General features: G+C 40.3%; 1 protein-coding gene across 1 annotated transcript in view; it reads right to left on the reverse strand.

Annotated features, from left to right (window-relative positions):
* The window catches only part of lamc1 (laminin, gamma 1), a 68,569-nt gene that overhangs the window by 9,259 nt on the left and 47,036 nt on the right, over window positions 1-12,274 (reverse strand). Inside the window, exons 5-14 of the mRNA XM_017717083.2 lie at window positions 10,678-10,866; window positions 10,427-10,544; window positions 9,819-9,917; window positions 6,906-7,042; window positions 6,553-6,675; window positions 5,080-5,269; window positions 4,827-4,939; window positions 4,342-4,563; window positions 3,945-4,133; window positions 225-470 (exon numbers count right to left, since the gene is read on the reverse strand). Of these exons, the coding sequence (XP_017572572.1) occupies window positions 225-470; window positions 3,945-4,133; window positions 4,342-4,563; window positions 4,827-4,939; window positions 5,080-5,269; window positions 6,553-6,675; window positions 6,906-7,042; window positions 9,819-9,917; window positions 10,427-10,544; window positions 10,678-10,866 (1,626 nt within the window). The remainder of the gene's footprint in view (window positions 1-224; window positions 471-3,944; window positions 4,134-4,341; window positions 4,564-4,826; window positions 4,940-5,079; window positions 5,270-6,552; window positions 6,676-6,905; window positions 7,043-9,818; window positions 9,918-10,426; window positions 10,545-10,677; window positions 10,867-12,274) is intronic.

The raw sequence follows: 12,274 nt of genomic DNA on the forward strand, positions 1-12,274 counted from the left end.
AATGCATAAAAATGGAGAATACCCATTGACAGCTTTTTGGGCCAACTTCAGGCATAGTCTGAAGACTATCCAGAGAAATGAGAAAAAGGCTAGAGAGCAAAAAAGGCTAGAGAGCAAAACAAGCTAGAAAGGTACCATTACATTAACTGTAGCCGCCATAAGCCACATTGCTGACTGTTCCTGTAGACACCCAGGCAACACAAGCCTATTTCCATTCTACTCACGTTTGCATTTGTCAGCTGGGTTGGCAGCCAGGGCATTGCCGTAGAAACCTTCTTTACAGCGGTCACAGAAGAATCCGTCTGTGTTGTAGATGCACTTGAGGCATTCGCCTGTCTCTCGGTCACAGTTGCCCACGGCATTAGGGTCGATGTTGTCACTGCATTTACACGCCCGGCAGGCCCTGACTGGGCCGCTTGTGCCCAGAGGGTCACCGAAGAAACCATCATCGCACAACTCACAGCGTTTGCCTGGTCATGAAAAAGAGCCATGGAGTAAGACACTGCTAACTTCTGAAGTTCTGTGAAATAACTTACTTAAATACTCTATGGGAACTCCATGCTCATGAAACGCAGGGCCTCCTTATACACACAAATTAACTACATGCATCATTTAACTGACCATTTGCAAAATTATGATTGACATGCCTCTCAGCCAGTCACAAGCATCTCTAAACATTTCTTCCTTCATTATACCTGAAGCTGAAAAGTTTGGGATTAAACTCACAGCACAGTGTTCAACCTATTTGCTAAATTTATCTATTAAATCTCCTTTGTGTTTCTTCAGTCCAAGTTCTACAGATGCTAACAGGCAGCCTCAACTGAAACTTCGAAAGCCATAACTGAAGCAGGTAGAACTTGTCAAAATTTTGCAAACAGTCAGTTATAACAGAGGCAAGGCAAGGCAAGGCAAGGCAAGTTTATTTATATAGCACCTTTCATACACAACGGTCATTCAAAGTGCTTTACAAATGAAAAAATACAGAAAAATGTAATTAATGTAAATAAAATAAAATTTATGTAAATTAAAAAATTTAAAAAACATAATTAAAACAATAGATTTAAAAGAAGTTAATCAAATTTAAAAGAAGGAGATAAAAAATTAGAATAAAAATAAGAAACATGATTAAAACAATAGATATAAAAGAAGTTAAATGAATGAGGATAAGAGTGCCATTACAGGATAAAAGTGGATTAAACTGAGCTAAAGGCCTGCTCAAACATGAAGGTTTTCATTCTGGATTTAAAAGTGTCTAGTGTTGGGGCTCTTCTGATGCTCTCTGTCAACTGGTTCCATTTCAGAGCAGCGTAGTAGCTAAATGCCGCCTCTCTGTGTTTAGTTTTTACTCTTTTTTGGGAGTCCAGTTAGGAGCCCATTACAGTAATCAATCCTACTAGAAACAAAGGCGTGGATGAGTTTCTCCAGGTCTGCTTTAGCCAGAAAATCTCTGATTTTATTGATGTTTTTGAGGTGATAGAAAGCTGATTTGGTGACAGCTTTGACATGACTGTTAAAAGTGAGATCAGAGTCCATTTGTACACCAAGGTTACGTACTAGTTCTTTAGATTTTAGGCCTCTCGAATCTAGATAGGCAGCTAGTCTGTGTCTTTCATTGCTATTCCCAAATAAAATAATCTCTGTTTTATCTTTATTCAACTGCAGAAAGTTGTGTTTCATCCATTTGTTTATGTGCTCAAGGCATTTGCACAGTGAGTCTAGGGGACCGTAGTCATTTGGGCAGAGAGCCATGTAGATCTGAGTGTCATCTGCATAGCTGTGGTAAGATATCCCATAAGTATGCATGATTTCACCTAGAGGAATCATATATAAATTAAATAAGAGTGGCCCAAGAATTGAACCCTGGCGTACACCACAGGTCACTGGCACAGTCTCAGAAACATTACCTTCCATATCCACAAAGAAGTTCCTTCCTAGAAGGTATGAACTGAACCATTTTAGGACAGTTCCTGAGAGTCCAACCCAGTTCTCAAGTCTATCTATGAGAATTTTGTGGTCAATGGTGTCAAAGGCAGCGCTGAGATCGAGCAGTAGTAGAACAGACGTTTCCTGAGTCTGTATTTAGGCGAATGTCATTGATAACCTTAATTAGTGCAGTCTCAGTACTATGATTAGGTTGGAAGCCTGACTGAAATTTGTCTAGACAGCTATTTGTGGATAGAAAGTGCATAATTTGTTTGAAGACAATTTTTTCTATTATTTTTCCAATGAATGGTAGATTGGAAATTGGTCTATAATTATTTAACAGGCTTGTATCTAGAGTTTTCTTTTTCAAGAGAGGCTTCACAACTGCAGTTTTTAATGCACTTAATACACCTGACATGAGTGAGCAATTTACTATGTGAAGAATGTTCATTAATATTGAGGAAAATACATTTTTTAAAAACTTGGTTGGTAATGTATCAAGACTGCAAGTGGATGATTTGAGATAACTCACTGTATCAATTAAACCTTCTTCATTAATAACACTAAACTGGGACATGTTGAACATGCTTTTGCGTGGTTTTGGAGAGAAAATCGTCTCGTTGGTAGATGTAGGCGTACAGATAGCTTGTCTGATGGTGTGGATTCTAGTATTAAAAGTTTTTGCAAACTCATTACATTTCTCAGTTGAAACTAGCTCAGGGGCCATATATGTAGGTGGGTTTGTTAGTCTGTCAACCATAGTGAAAAGCACTTTGCTATTGTTAACATTATTGCTAATAATGCTAGAGAAGAAGGATTGTCTAGCCTTGCACATTATTCTATTGTATTCACGCAGCCTATCTTTGAAACTCTCTTTATGTATGTGAAGGTTGGTTTTACGCCATCTGCGCTCAGCCTTTCTGCATTCTCTCTTTTGGTGCTGAACTGCAGCATCATTTCTCCATGGTGCTTTCTGCTTGCATTGTATGGTTTTAACTCTAACTGGTGCAATCTGATCCAAAACACTGGCAGTTTTTGAGTTGAAACTTTCCAGCAGAGTATCAACAGAGCCAGATGGTTGGCAAGGTGAAGAGCACATTTTGGTAACAAAAAGTGCAGCTGTGCTGTCATTTATCTGTCTTTTCTTAAACCTAACTTGCCTGGCACTGCTGTGGATTGAAGTCCACATTTCAAAAAATACACAGTAGTGATCAGACAATGCAACATCCTTAATAGAGGCTGAAATGTTAAGACCCTTTGAGATAACCACATCCAAAGTGTGACCATGGCAATGTGTGCTTCCAGTCACATGCTGAGAAAGTTCAAAAGATTCAAGTACATCATAGAGTTCTTTGGCGTAATTATCCTTGGGATTATCAATATGAATGTTAAAATCACCAACAATAACAAAATGATCAAATTCAGTAGAAATAAAAGATAACATATCTGTGAAGTCATCAATAAAATTAGCATTGTACCTTGGAGGTCTGTAGACAGTTACTAGTAATATTCTTTGTGCCCCTTTTAAAATCGCACCTAAATATTCAAAAGATGTGAAATCACCAAGTGGTAACTGCTTGCATTGGAAAGTATCAGTAAACAGCATTGCTACACCTCCACCTTTCTTGCCGGTGCGTGAAACATTTAAAAAGTTAAAGTTTGGTGGAGCCGTCTCAGTTAACACAATATCAGCACTATATGAGTTTAACCATGTCTCTGTTAAAAGCATAAAATCAAGCCCGTGAGTTGTGGTTAAATCCTTAATTATATAAGACTTGTTTGTAAGAGATCTGATATTTAGTAGAGCTAACTTAATAACCTGTGCACTTTGTTTCAAAGGCTGTGAGTTACTTCTAACATACTGCAGGTTGGATGTAGTCACAGTATCTGACCTAAACTCCTTGTTCTTTCTGCTTCTGATAAGAACTGTAATGGGAGAGATAATTGGGACACAGGGGCCAGAGGGCCCGAGGATGGCATTTATACACACGACCAAGCAAAGACATTCAAGTCTGATGCACCTGTAGTGCCTGCTGGGCAGTTGGTGCACACCACATCTTTGGTTTTGGGCACAATTGCGCAGGTGGCTCCTGAAGGACATGGGCAGGGCTTACAGTCAGACGATGAGCCTACAGTAGCGTCGCCATAATAACCATCCTTACACCTCTCGCAGCTCATCCCAGCTGTATTGTCCTGGCAGTTACACATTCCTACAAAGAAAGGAAAGCAGAATAATCAGTGGTGTACTACCTCGGTTCTCCACAAAGGGGCAGTCTGGGACCACACAGTCATGCTTCCACTGTCAAGCACAATTCACTCTGCCAAAGTATGAAACCACCATATATTTAATGAAATGCGTTCTCACAATGAGGTAAATAAGGATAAGAACATGTATCAAGATGGTTAAAGGTGACCAACCTGTTACAGAGTCACAAGTATCACTGTGGCCATTGCAATTGCAGGGCTCACAGGGGCTGTATTGGCCCAGCTCAGGGTTACTCCTCCGGTATCCTACAGCACACTGGCCACAATGCTGACCCACATAGCCCTGAGGACAATTACACTTCTCCACCCAGCGCGCTGGAGTTCCAGGACCACGCCGGGCAGTCACCAAGGAGGCATTATCCAAGTAGCCTGCACCTACACACCAATAGAAAACATTAGATTATATGTGATACGCCAGGACTAATGACCTTGCGCCTGCATTTATCATCTTTGCTTTTATCAAATGTAATCAAAGGCCATTCCAAAGCTGACTGCCCTAATGAAGGATCAAACAGGCCAGTGTTTTGACTTGACCGATAAGCTCTCACTGCTTTAAGTATAAACAAAGTTGTGGTGAGTTATGACAATGTTAAACCGCAAATTGTGCTGTACTGTAAAGGAGATTTGAGATTACTTACTTCTCTCACTGTAGGTTCCACGGATCTTGATGGAAGTAAGGTTGTGGAGAAGCTTCTGAAACTCTCCATGTTTCAGCATTGGTTTCCAAGAATAGTCTGTAGTTTGATGTAGCCTGTCAGAAACATCATATTACAGTAAGATAATACTGCATATATTGCATTTTAATATTAACATCCTTGTGATACACAAGACAATATCATCATATCACTACAATCTGATTTTAGGTTTAAGCCCACCTGAGAAAAACCTCACCTGAACACAAAAGTCTGCATTTGCTCTCCAGGATAAGCGTTTCCTTGGGCGATGAGTGGTACAGCGACACGGAACCCTGCCCCTTCCAACACCACATCCTCAGCTGAAAGACGAGTATCACGCCTCTCTACTCGGAAGTTCAGTGTGAGATTCTGACCATAGCTCAGCAAGTGGTTACCAAGAAATTTTGCTACAGGAGACAATAAGAAAACCACATTAGAGATAAACATTAAATGAACATACATTAAGAAGGCAAAACAGTTATACACATATATATGAATATTCACATTATTATGAGTATACAGATTGGGTATTTCTAAGTATTTGTGTGTAATACTGCAGAATGTCCACTATAAACTACAATGCAGTGTTTTCCCCGTTGAAAACACAAGTTTTTCAATATATCTGGCAAAAATTATTTGTAGGCTGCTACCTAGCAGCTTAGCTTTCTTCATGGTCCAATATATTGAAATATGGTAATGGGAATATTTTAATGTGGTGATGAGAACTTGTAGCAGTTGCTTAGAATGCTACAACTTTATAAACCACCGTCTCTGTTAGCATCAGCAGGCCACAGAATGGTCACACAACACAGGTTTAATTCTGGGTCACTGAGGCTTCATTGGCGCAGCTTTTGAGAATAAAGACTCATCTGAGGAAGTGAACTGTTTTTGTGTGTTGAGCCATTAACTATACAAATCACCTTTAAGTGACACTTTTTAATCCTACAAACGGGGAAATTTCACCTCCGCATTTAACCCACACATGAAGTGAAACACCACATACACTAGTCAGCGCGCACACACTAGGGGGCAGTGAGCACACCTGCCCGGAGCGGTGGGCAGGCCTATCCATGGCGCCCGGGGAGCAATTTGGGGTTAGGTGTGTTGCCCAAGGACATCTCAGTCATGGACTGTCGGCACTGGGGGATCGAACCAGCAACCTTCCAGTCACAGGGCCAATTCCCTAATCTCCAGCCCACGACAGCCTACCATTATGATTCCATTATGTTGTCTTTGGTAGCTTGGTCCCTGTTCATAGGCTAAGCTAGTGCTAGTAAAATTGTCTCTACTTTATTTTCCTTAGCACTGTTCTGCTTATAGGCTCATTTTGTGATTATTAAAGCACATATGAAGCACAGAGTCACTGGTGTTGGGGAGGGGTTGGATTTACGATTTGCATACATGCATATTCAAAAATCTTGTCATTTTTAATAAGGGTTAAGGTTTAGGGATCCTCCTATGCCATTTCTAATAGATTCCTGGGCATAACAATAATACATGAACATACACACCTACTTATTATTCCATATGGATTTTTTATAGTTTAAATTATGACTTTAGTGGTCCTTTAAAAGGGTTAAGCTAGGACAGTGTATTTAAATGTTCTTCACAAACCATAACAACATATTTGTTCTCTCATCCAGAAAATCCAAGCACTTTGACATGTAGTGCATGACAGCAGCTGCAGTACCTGGGGCCACAAAGTACATGGGGAAGTAGTCGTCTGAGATGAGCGAGATTTCCTGAGAGCTTGCAGACCAATGCACTGGCACACTGGAGCCATCTCTCTGTTGGCCCTTCCAGCCTTCATCATCTAACAGGAGCAGGAGGAAAATGTGTGAGAACTTCAGTACATATGAACCTGAACAAACATACTGCTCAGCTTTGCTGGCACTACTTTTACAGCTGTAAGCTTTTTTTTTTTTTTTAAGTAGTCCAATTGCTTCAAAGAAAAAAAAAAGAAAAAAAGGAAATGACACATGCTTTTTCCATAGTGTGTGTGCGCATGTGAGGATGTAGGTGGGTGCATATGATTAGACTCACCTCGGTTGAAGGTGGAGGTGATTGTGTTTATGCTGTAGCCATCTGCACTTTCACACACGGTGGAATGAAGAAAACAGAAGCAAGGTGTACAACCCTGAGGATTCTGAGAGTCCAGGTTAAAGTAGCCCAGTTTACACCTGTGAAGAACAAAAAACAAAAGAAAAACAAACAAACAGACAAACAAAAAAAAACAGACCATACGTTAATTTGGATTTCTTGAACTTAAAGCTGAGGGACGGTGTCATGTACTGTGCATATTTCCTAATATTTATAAAGATTTCCATTTTCACAATAGGATTTAAATTTTCACAGAACAAAAACTATGCAATATAGCTACACAATAGTAGCAATAGTAGTATTACTCAAATTACTGATGAATGAATTAAAGTAGGGTTCACAATATCAGCATATGTGCATTCATATTGCACATCTTGATAAATGGTGTACTGGCCTCTTCTTTCACCAGCCTATTCCCTTCTGGGCTGAAACAGCGACATATCAGAACTCTTGTATACTTGAATGGTCATGAAAACAGTAAGTCAGAATGCCTGATATGCAAATTAGCAAAACTATGAGATATCTGAACTCTATAATATAAGGCACCAATAAACAAGCTGAACCTCAAGCTCATTTTACACTCTACTCACTCTACAGAGTTATTGGAATGAACTCATCATTAAGTGAGTTAAGCCTATCATGTGATGTTTCATGTGATGTTTTTCGTATTTTCGATATCGTATTTGACTGAAATGCTAGCCAATAGAATGGATCAAAAAGACTGCTGCTGGGTCAACAAGTCCTGGGGCTTTTATAGAGATCAATAAAAGTATTTCTGCTCTCAAACACTGCAGTTCCATGAGGCTCAGAGCCAACTGTAACTTTATAATATATCCTTTTTTTTGGCCGTTTGTCCCCTCATTCAGGAGTGTTCTAGATTGTTTTTCCAAGTAAATCCAAGTTGTTAATTCAAAAACTGAAGTATGTTAATTATGCAATTTGCGTTACTAACCGAGCTCTAAACTCACCAGCACATGTAAGAATCTCTCAAGTAATTGTAAGGAAACATAATTAAGCTAAACTAAATTAGACTGTTACTTCTGACATCCAGTAAAATATGATCAGCTCCTTGTGCTAGGCTTGCTGTTGAAAGCCAGGTAATAAATGCAGAATTGATCCAAGACGATATGATTTTGGCTTTGGAATTTTGTCCATGATGCGTATAGTTTAACTTTGTGAACATCACAGTGAACAACAACACTCAGGTCAATTAATATCAATTTCATCATTTTCTCTACCAGTTCACATAAACAGTCTATAATCTTTCTCTCGTGCTCCCAGTTTTCTAAAGGGACTATCCAGTTGATGGCTGGACCAGCTGTGTGTGTGTGTAAGACAGAAGGAATCCGCACATAGCTACTAAGGTGGGAGGAGACCGAGAGATGGGAGGTTTTGGGTAATGAGGCAGTACTGGTCAAGGTTTAAGCCGTACAGAGGTGGGTGGAGCACCCTATATCTACAGTCGTATACAAAAGTTGCAAGACCCCTGGTCAGATTACATGCTTTGTTGATTATATTGTTGATTTTAAAAAACTGAATATGAAATGTTCCATAACCTTTGCATAGGAATTGTGCATTAAAATGTACAAATTGTATTCTCTGTAGAGGATGTGTTACCTTATTTCACTCATAACTTGACTAGTGCCCAAACTTTTACATATGAATGTATGCTCAAGTAAAAGTAACTTTACATCAGTGAAATAAGACAGATAAAAAAATTAAAACAAAAAGAAGAAGCTTGAGGATGTGCTATATATTGTTTATATACATTAGCATTCAATAATTTAAAATCACAATTCAAAAGCTTGGGATCCCTGTTGTCAATAAAAGAAAAACTATTTAAATTCAATGTATACAATTATCACAATGATAGTACAAACCATGTAGGATGCTTTAATGCCTATGTACTATAATGTAAAATAACTTGCAACAATATTCTTAAAATTTTTGAATGCTATTTTGTGTGCATAAAGTCAAAGCAATTCTAAAGCGGTACTGATGCAATCAAAAAAATGTGGTCAAAAAAATTATAACTAAAATGTTAGTGATTTAAATTTAACAGTTAATTACTTTTCTCAAAAATATAAACAAGAACAACCATTAAGACTTGAAAATAGTACATGCAACTGAATATATGTAACTAGTTACTGCCATGGGGATATATGAGCTCAGACCAAATCAAACTGATAGTTAAGAAGCAGCCATTTAAATTACGTGTGCATGTGTGGGGTCTGTCTACAAGAGCTGGTAAAGGGAGTTGCAATGTATGGTTAGTGAGTAGGCATTACACATTTTGGTTAAGCTGCAATCTGGTGACTGGCTGTCTGAAGACCCTACATGGCTCTCTGTGAGGAGCCTGCCACTATCTCTGAGCTATTTTCTCCTGCATCTGACACTGAGAAAGCCATGCCCCTAATTCTGCCTCACACGCATACTTCCTCCCCCTTGGATGACTCTCCATTTCTCTCACGCACATAGGGACTTTCCATGTACCAAAAAAAAAAAAAAAAAAAAAAAAAAAAGATATGTGTGAACATCAAAAGGCTTCTTAAACAACTGAAGAATTCAACCATGTTTACTGGGTGCTCCCAAAGGAACTGGAGGAGCTGAAAGGAAAGCTGTGCTGAGAATCTTTATTGCGGATTTATCTGTGTGTTGATGTCAGTGTTAATTCTGGCACACAAGTGCTCACATCTAATTTGAGAACAATGCAAACTGACTCATTCCTGCTGCTCCTTTTCTCCAGCAACTCCTGAACTACATACAGGGTGTGGCAACAGCATCATGGCATTTCAGAAACAACATGTGCCAGTCCAGGCGTGTGACAAAGAAGGCATGTGCATTAATGAGTCTGACCTGTCACAGCTGAAGCCGTCTACATTGTCCTTGCACTGGCAACGTCCAGTATTGACATCGCACTCCTGTGTGCTTCCGGCAGGGTTACAAGAGCAGGGCCTGTAGAGAGGGAGATGCAAGAGAGAGGAACAGAGAATAATGATTTACAGCCACTGACTAATGGATCTGTAAATACTACCAAAGAAAAGTAGCATCAGTATAGAATTAGCCCAATCAGGCACGTCTTTACTCCAAATGCAACACACTCTGAGGTGGAGCTTAAAATATTTGCCCAAACGGTCAGGTTCAAACGTCATTTACCAAATATGTTCTGTTTGGGTCGGGTACAACTTCATATTCACGAACTCACATACTGCCTCTCACTTTTAACAGATTTTACCCATTTTAGTTTTCTCCTTACTTTTTTATTACTGTCTACGTTCATTACCATAAAATCTATTATTGTCACTACTTAGTAGACCCAGTCATACTTGAGTCTATGCCATGGGACAGTTCATGGGTGGGCCTGATCCTAATGTTACAAGGGTAAGGCTGCACATACTTAAAAGGAGCTGAAGCCTTCTGGGACAAGCTTAAGTGTACTTTTAGGTGTGGGACGATGTATTTACCTGCAGCCTGCCTGGGTCAGTGTGTGGAATCCAGGCTGGCAGCGGTCACATTTGTCTCCCATCACACCTGGTTTGCAGCTGCAGCGACCAGAGTTGTCACACTGTGTGCTGAGAGAGCCTAGAGAAAGTGAGAGAGAGAAAACCACATACAACACTGTTAGAACCACAACCACTCAGACTGACCACAGCCATCAGACTAAAGGATTCGAATCTAGCCCTTGGTACTGAGGGGGTGGCTCAAGCTTACTCACCCACAGGGTTGCAGCTGCAGGGCAGACAGCGCTGGCCCGATGCGTCTCTGTAGTAATTATCCAGACAGCGCTCGCAGTTGGGTCCATCCGTGTTATCTGCGCAGTTCCGGCAATGGCCTCCATGACCAGTGTTGCGGTAGAGCTCTTGGTCAAAGTAGCACTCTGCGCTCTTACCGTTGCAGTTGCATGCTGAAACACAGGTGCGCACATTCACAAATAACGTAAAAACACAAATTATGCATTCGAAGCCTGAAATCTCAGAGGTAACTAATGTCTGCCTCCTGTATCCCATTTTCCATCAGCATCCATTTTCAAGAGCTGAAGGGCCATATTAATGGCTGTAAAATGTGGTGCAAGAATGGAAGGCTAAAAGAACAGATGGGCTTTAGTCATCATCAGGCATTAAAGTGGGAACAGTCTTGAGATGCAGCTAAAAACATTGATCCTAGCACATAGCAGCAGTACTGACCAAGGATCAGTCATGGCTTTGCAGAGCCAAAAGAAAGCAGTGATGTGAATGCTCCCCGACCAGCAGCCGTACTCTGAGGGTGGAAAATGAAATGGGAGAGGAAGGGGAGGGGGGTCAGGAGCCACGGGGGTGTGGGAGCGAAGCACTCTGGACGGCTCCAAAGTCAGATGTGCGCATTAGTCATGCATTTCCAGGAAGTGCCTGAGTGTGTGTATGACTGTGGCCAACAACTGGCCTTCTCCTCCTTACACTGGGACCTGGGACTTCAGAGTGTGGTGGGGAGGATGGGGGGAACTTAGCTGTGGACCAGTTTTAGAGAGTTTGAATTGAGAGTGGATGAAAAGGATGACAGGGACATATTTCTGAATATGATCAGGATAAGCAAAGTTTGGGTATGCACTAGGCCTGGGTGAAAAGGCAATGTTTTCAGACATTGGATGACTGATAAGTAGCCCAATGGCGATGCAAAAACAGTGCCTATTGTTGTTTTGAGAAAAGAACAGAGAGAACTAGACAGGACTAATTTACCACTAAACAGCTTGCAAATATGCTGGGGAAATAGGGTTCACGTGTATGAAGTGTGCGGGTGTGCACCCCAATAGTCATTTTTTTGTTTGACTTTTGATCTGCCATGATCAGAATCGGTAGAATTAGCTATAAACATGCAATCAGCAACTGTCCAAATTAGTATTTTGATTTTTTGTCCGATCTGAGTTGCAATTTAATGTCATAAAATGGCAGGTAAGTGCACTCGTGCCATATTTGAATGCTGCTGCTACATTTATAGAAAAATGTTGTAGCATAAATTTTCCATGACTCATTGTGCTAAATAACAGGTTATATTTTACTTTATTTAAACAACTTCACTGTAGGCAAATGTGGCTAAAAGAAAGTACTGGAAATGTGCTAGTGTGTTTGTGTTCATTTAGCCCACACATTGTAGGTTCCTATTTACCTGGATAAGTGCAGTACTGTATGTAAAATGCTGAACAAAAAAAAAAATCACTGTACTCAGTTTTTCAAAGCAGTTTTTAGCTGTCAGTTTTTTTGTCATGTTGCCTCCCCCGAAATGCAACACTTTAAGAAGCTTAAGCTCAAAGTATGGGGCTGGAGTGCACTCATAAGCAT

The sequence above is a fragment of the Pygocentrus nattereri genome, chromosome 2 (genome assembly GCF_015220715.1).
Source record: "Pygocentrus nattereri isolate fPygNat1 chromosome 2, fPygNat1.pri, whole genome shotgun sequence".
In the NCBI taxonomy this organism is placed as follows: Eukaryota; Metazoa; Chordata; class Actinopteri; order Characiformes; family Serrasalmidae; genus Pygocentrus; species Pygocentrus nattereri.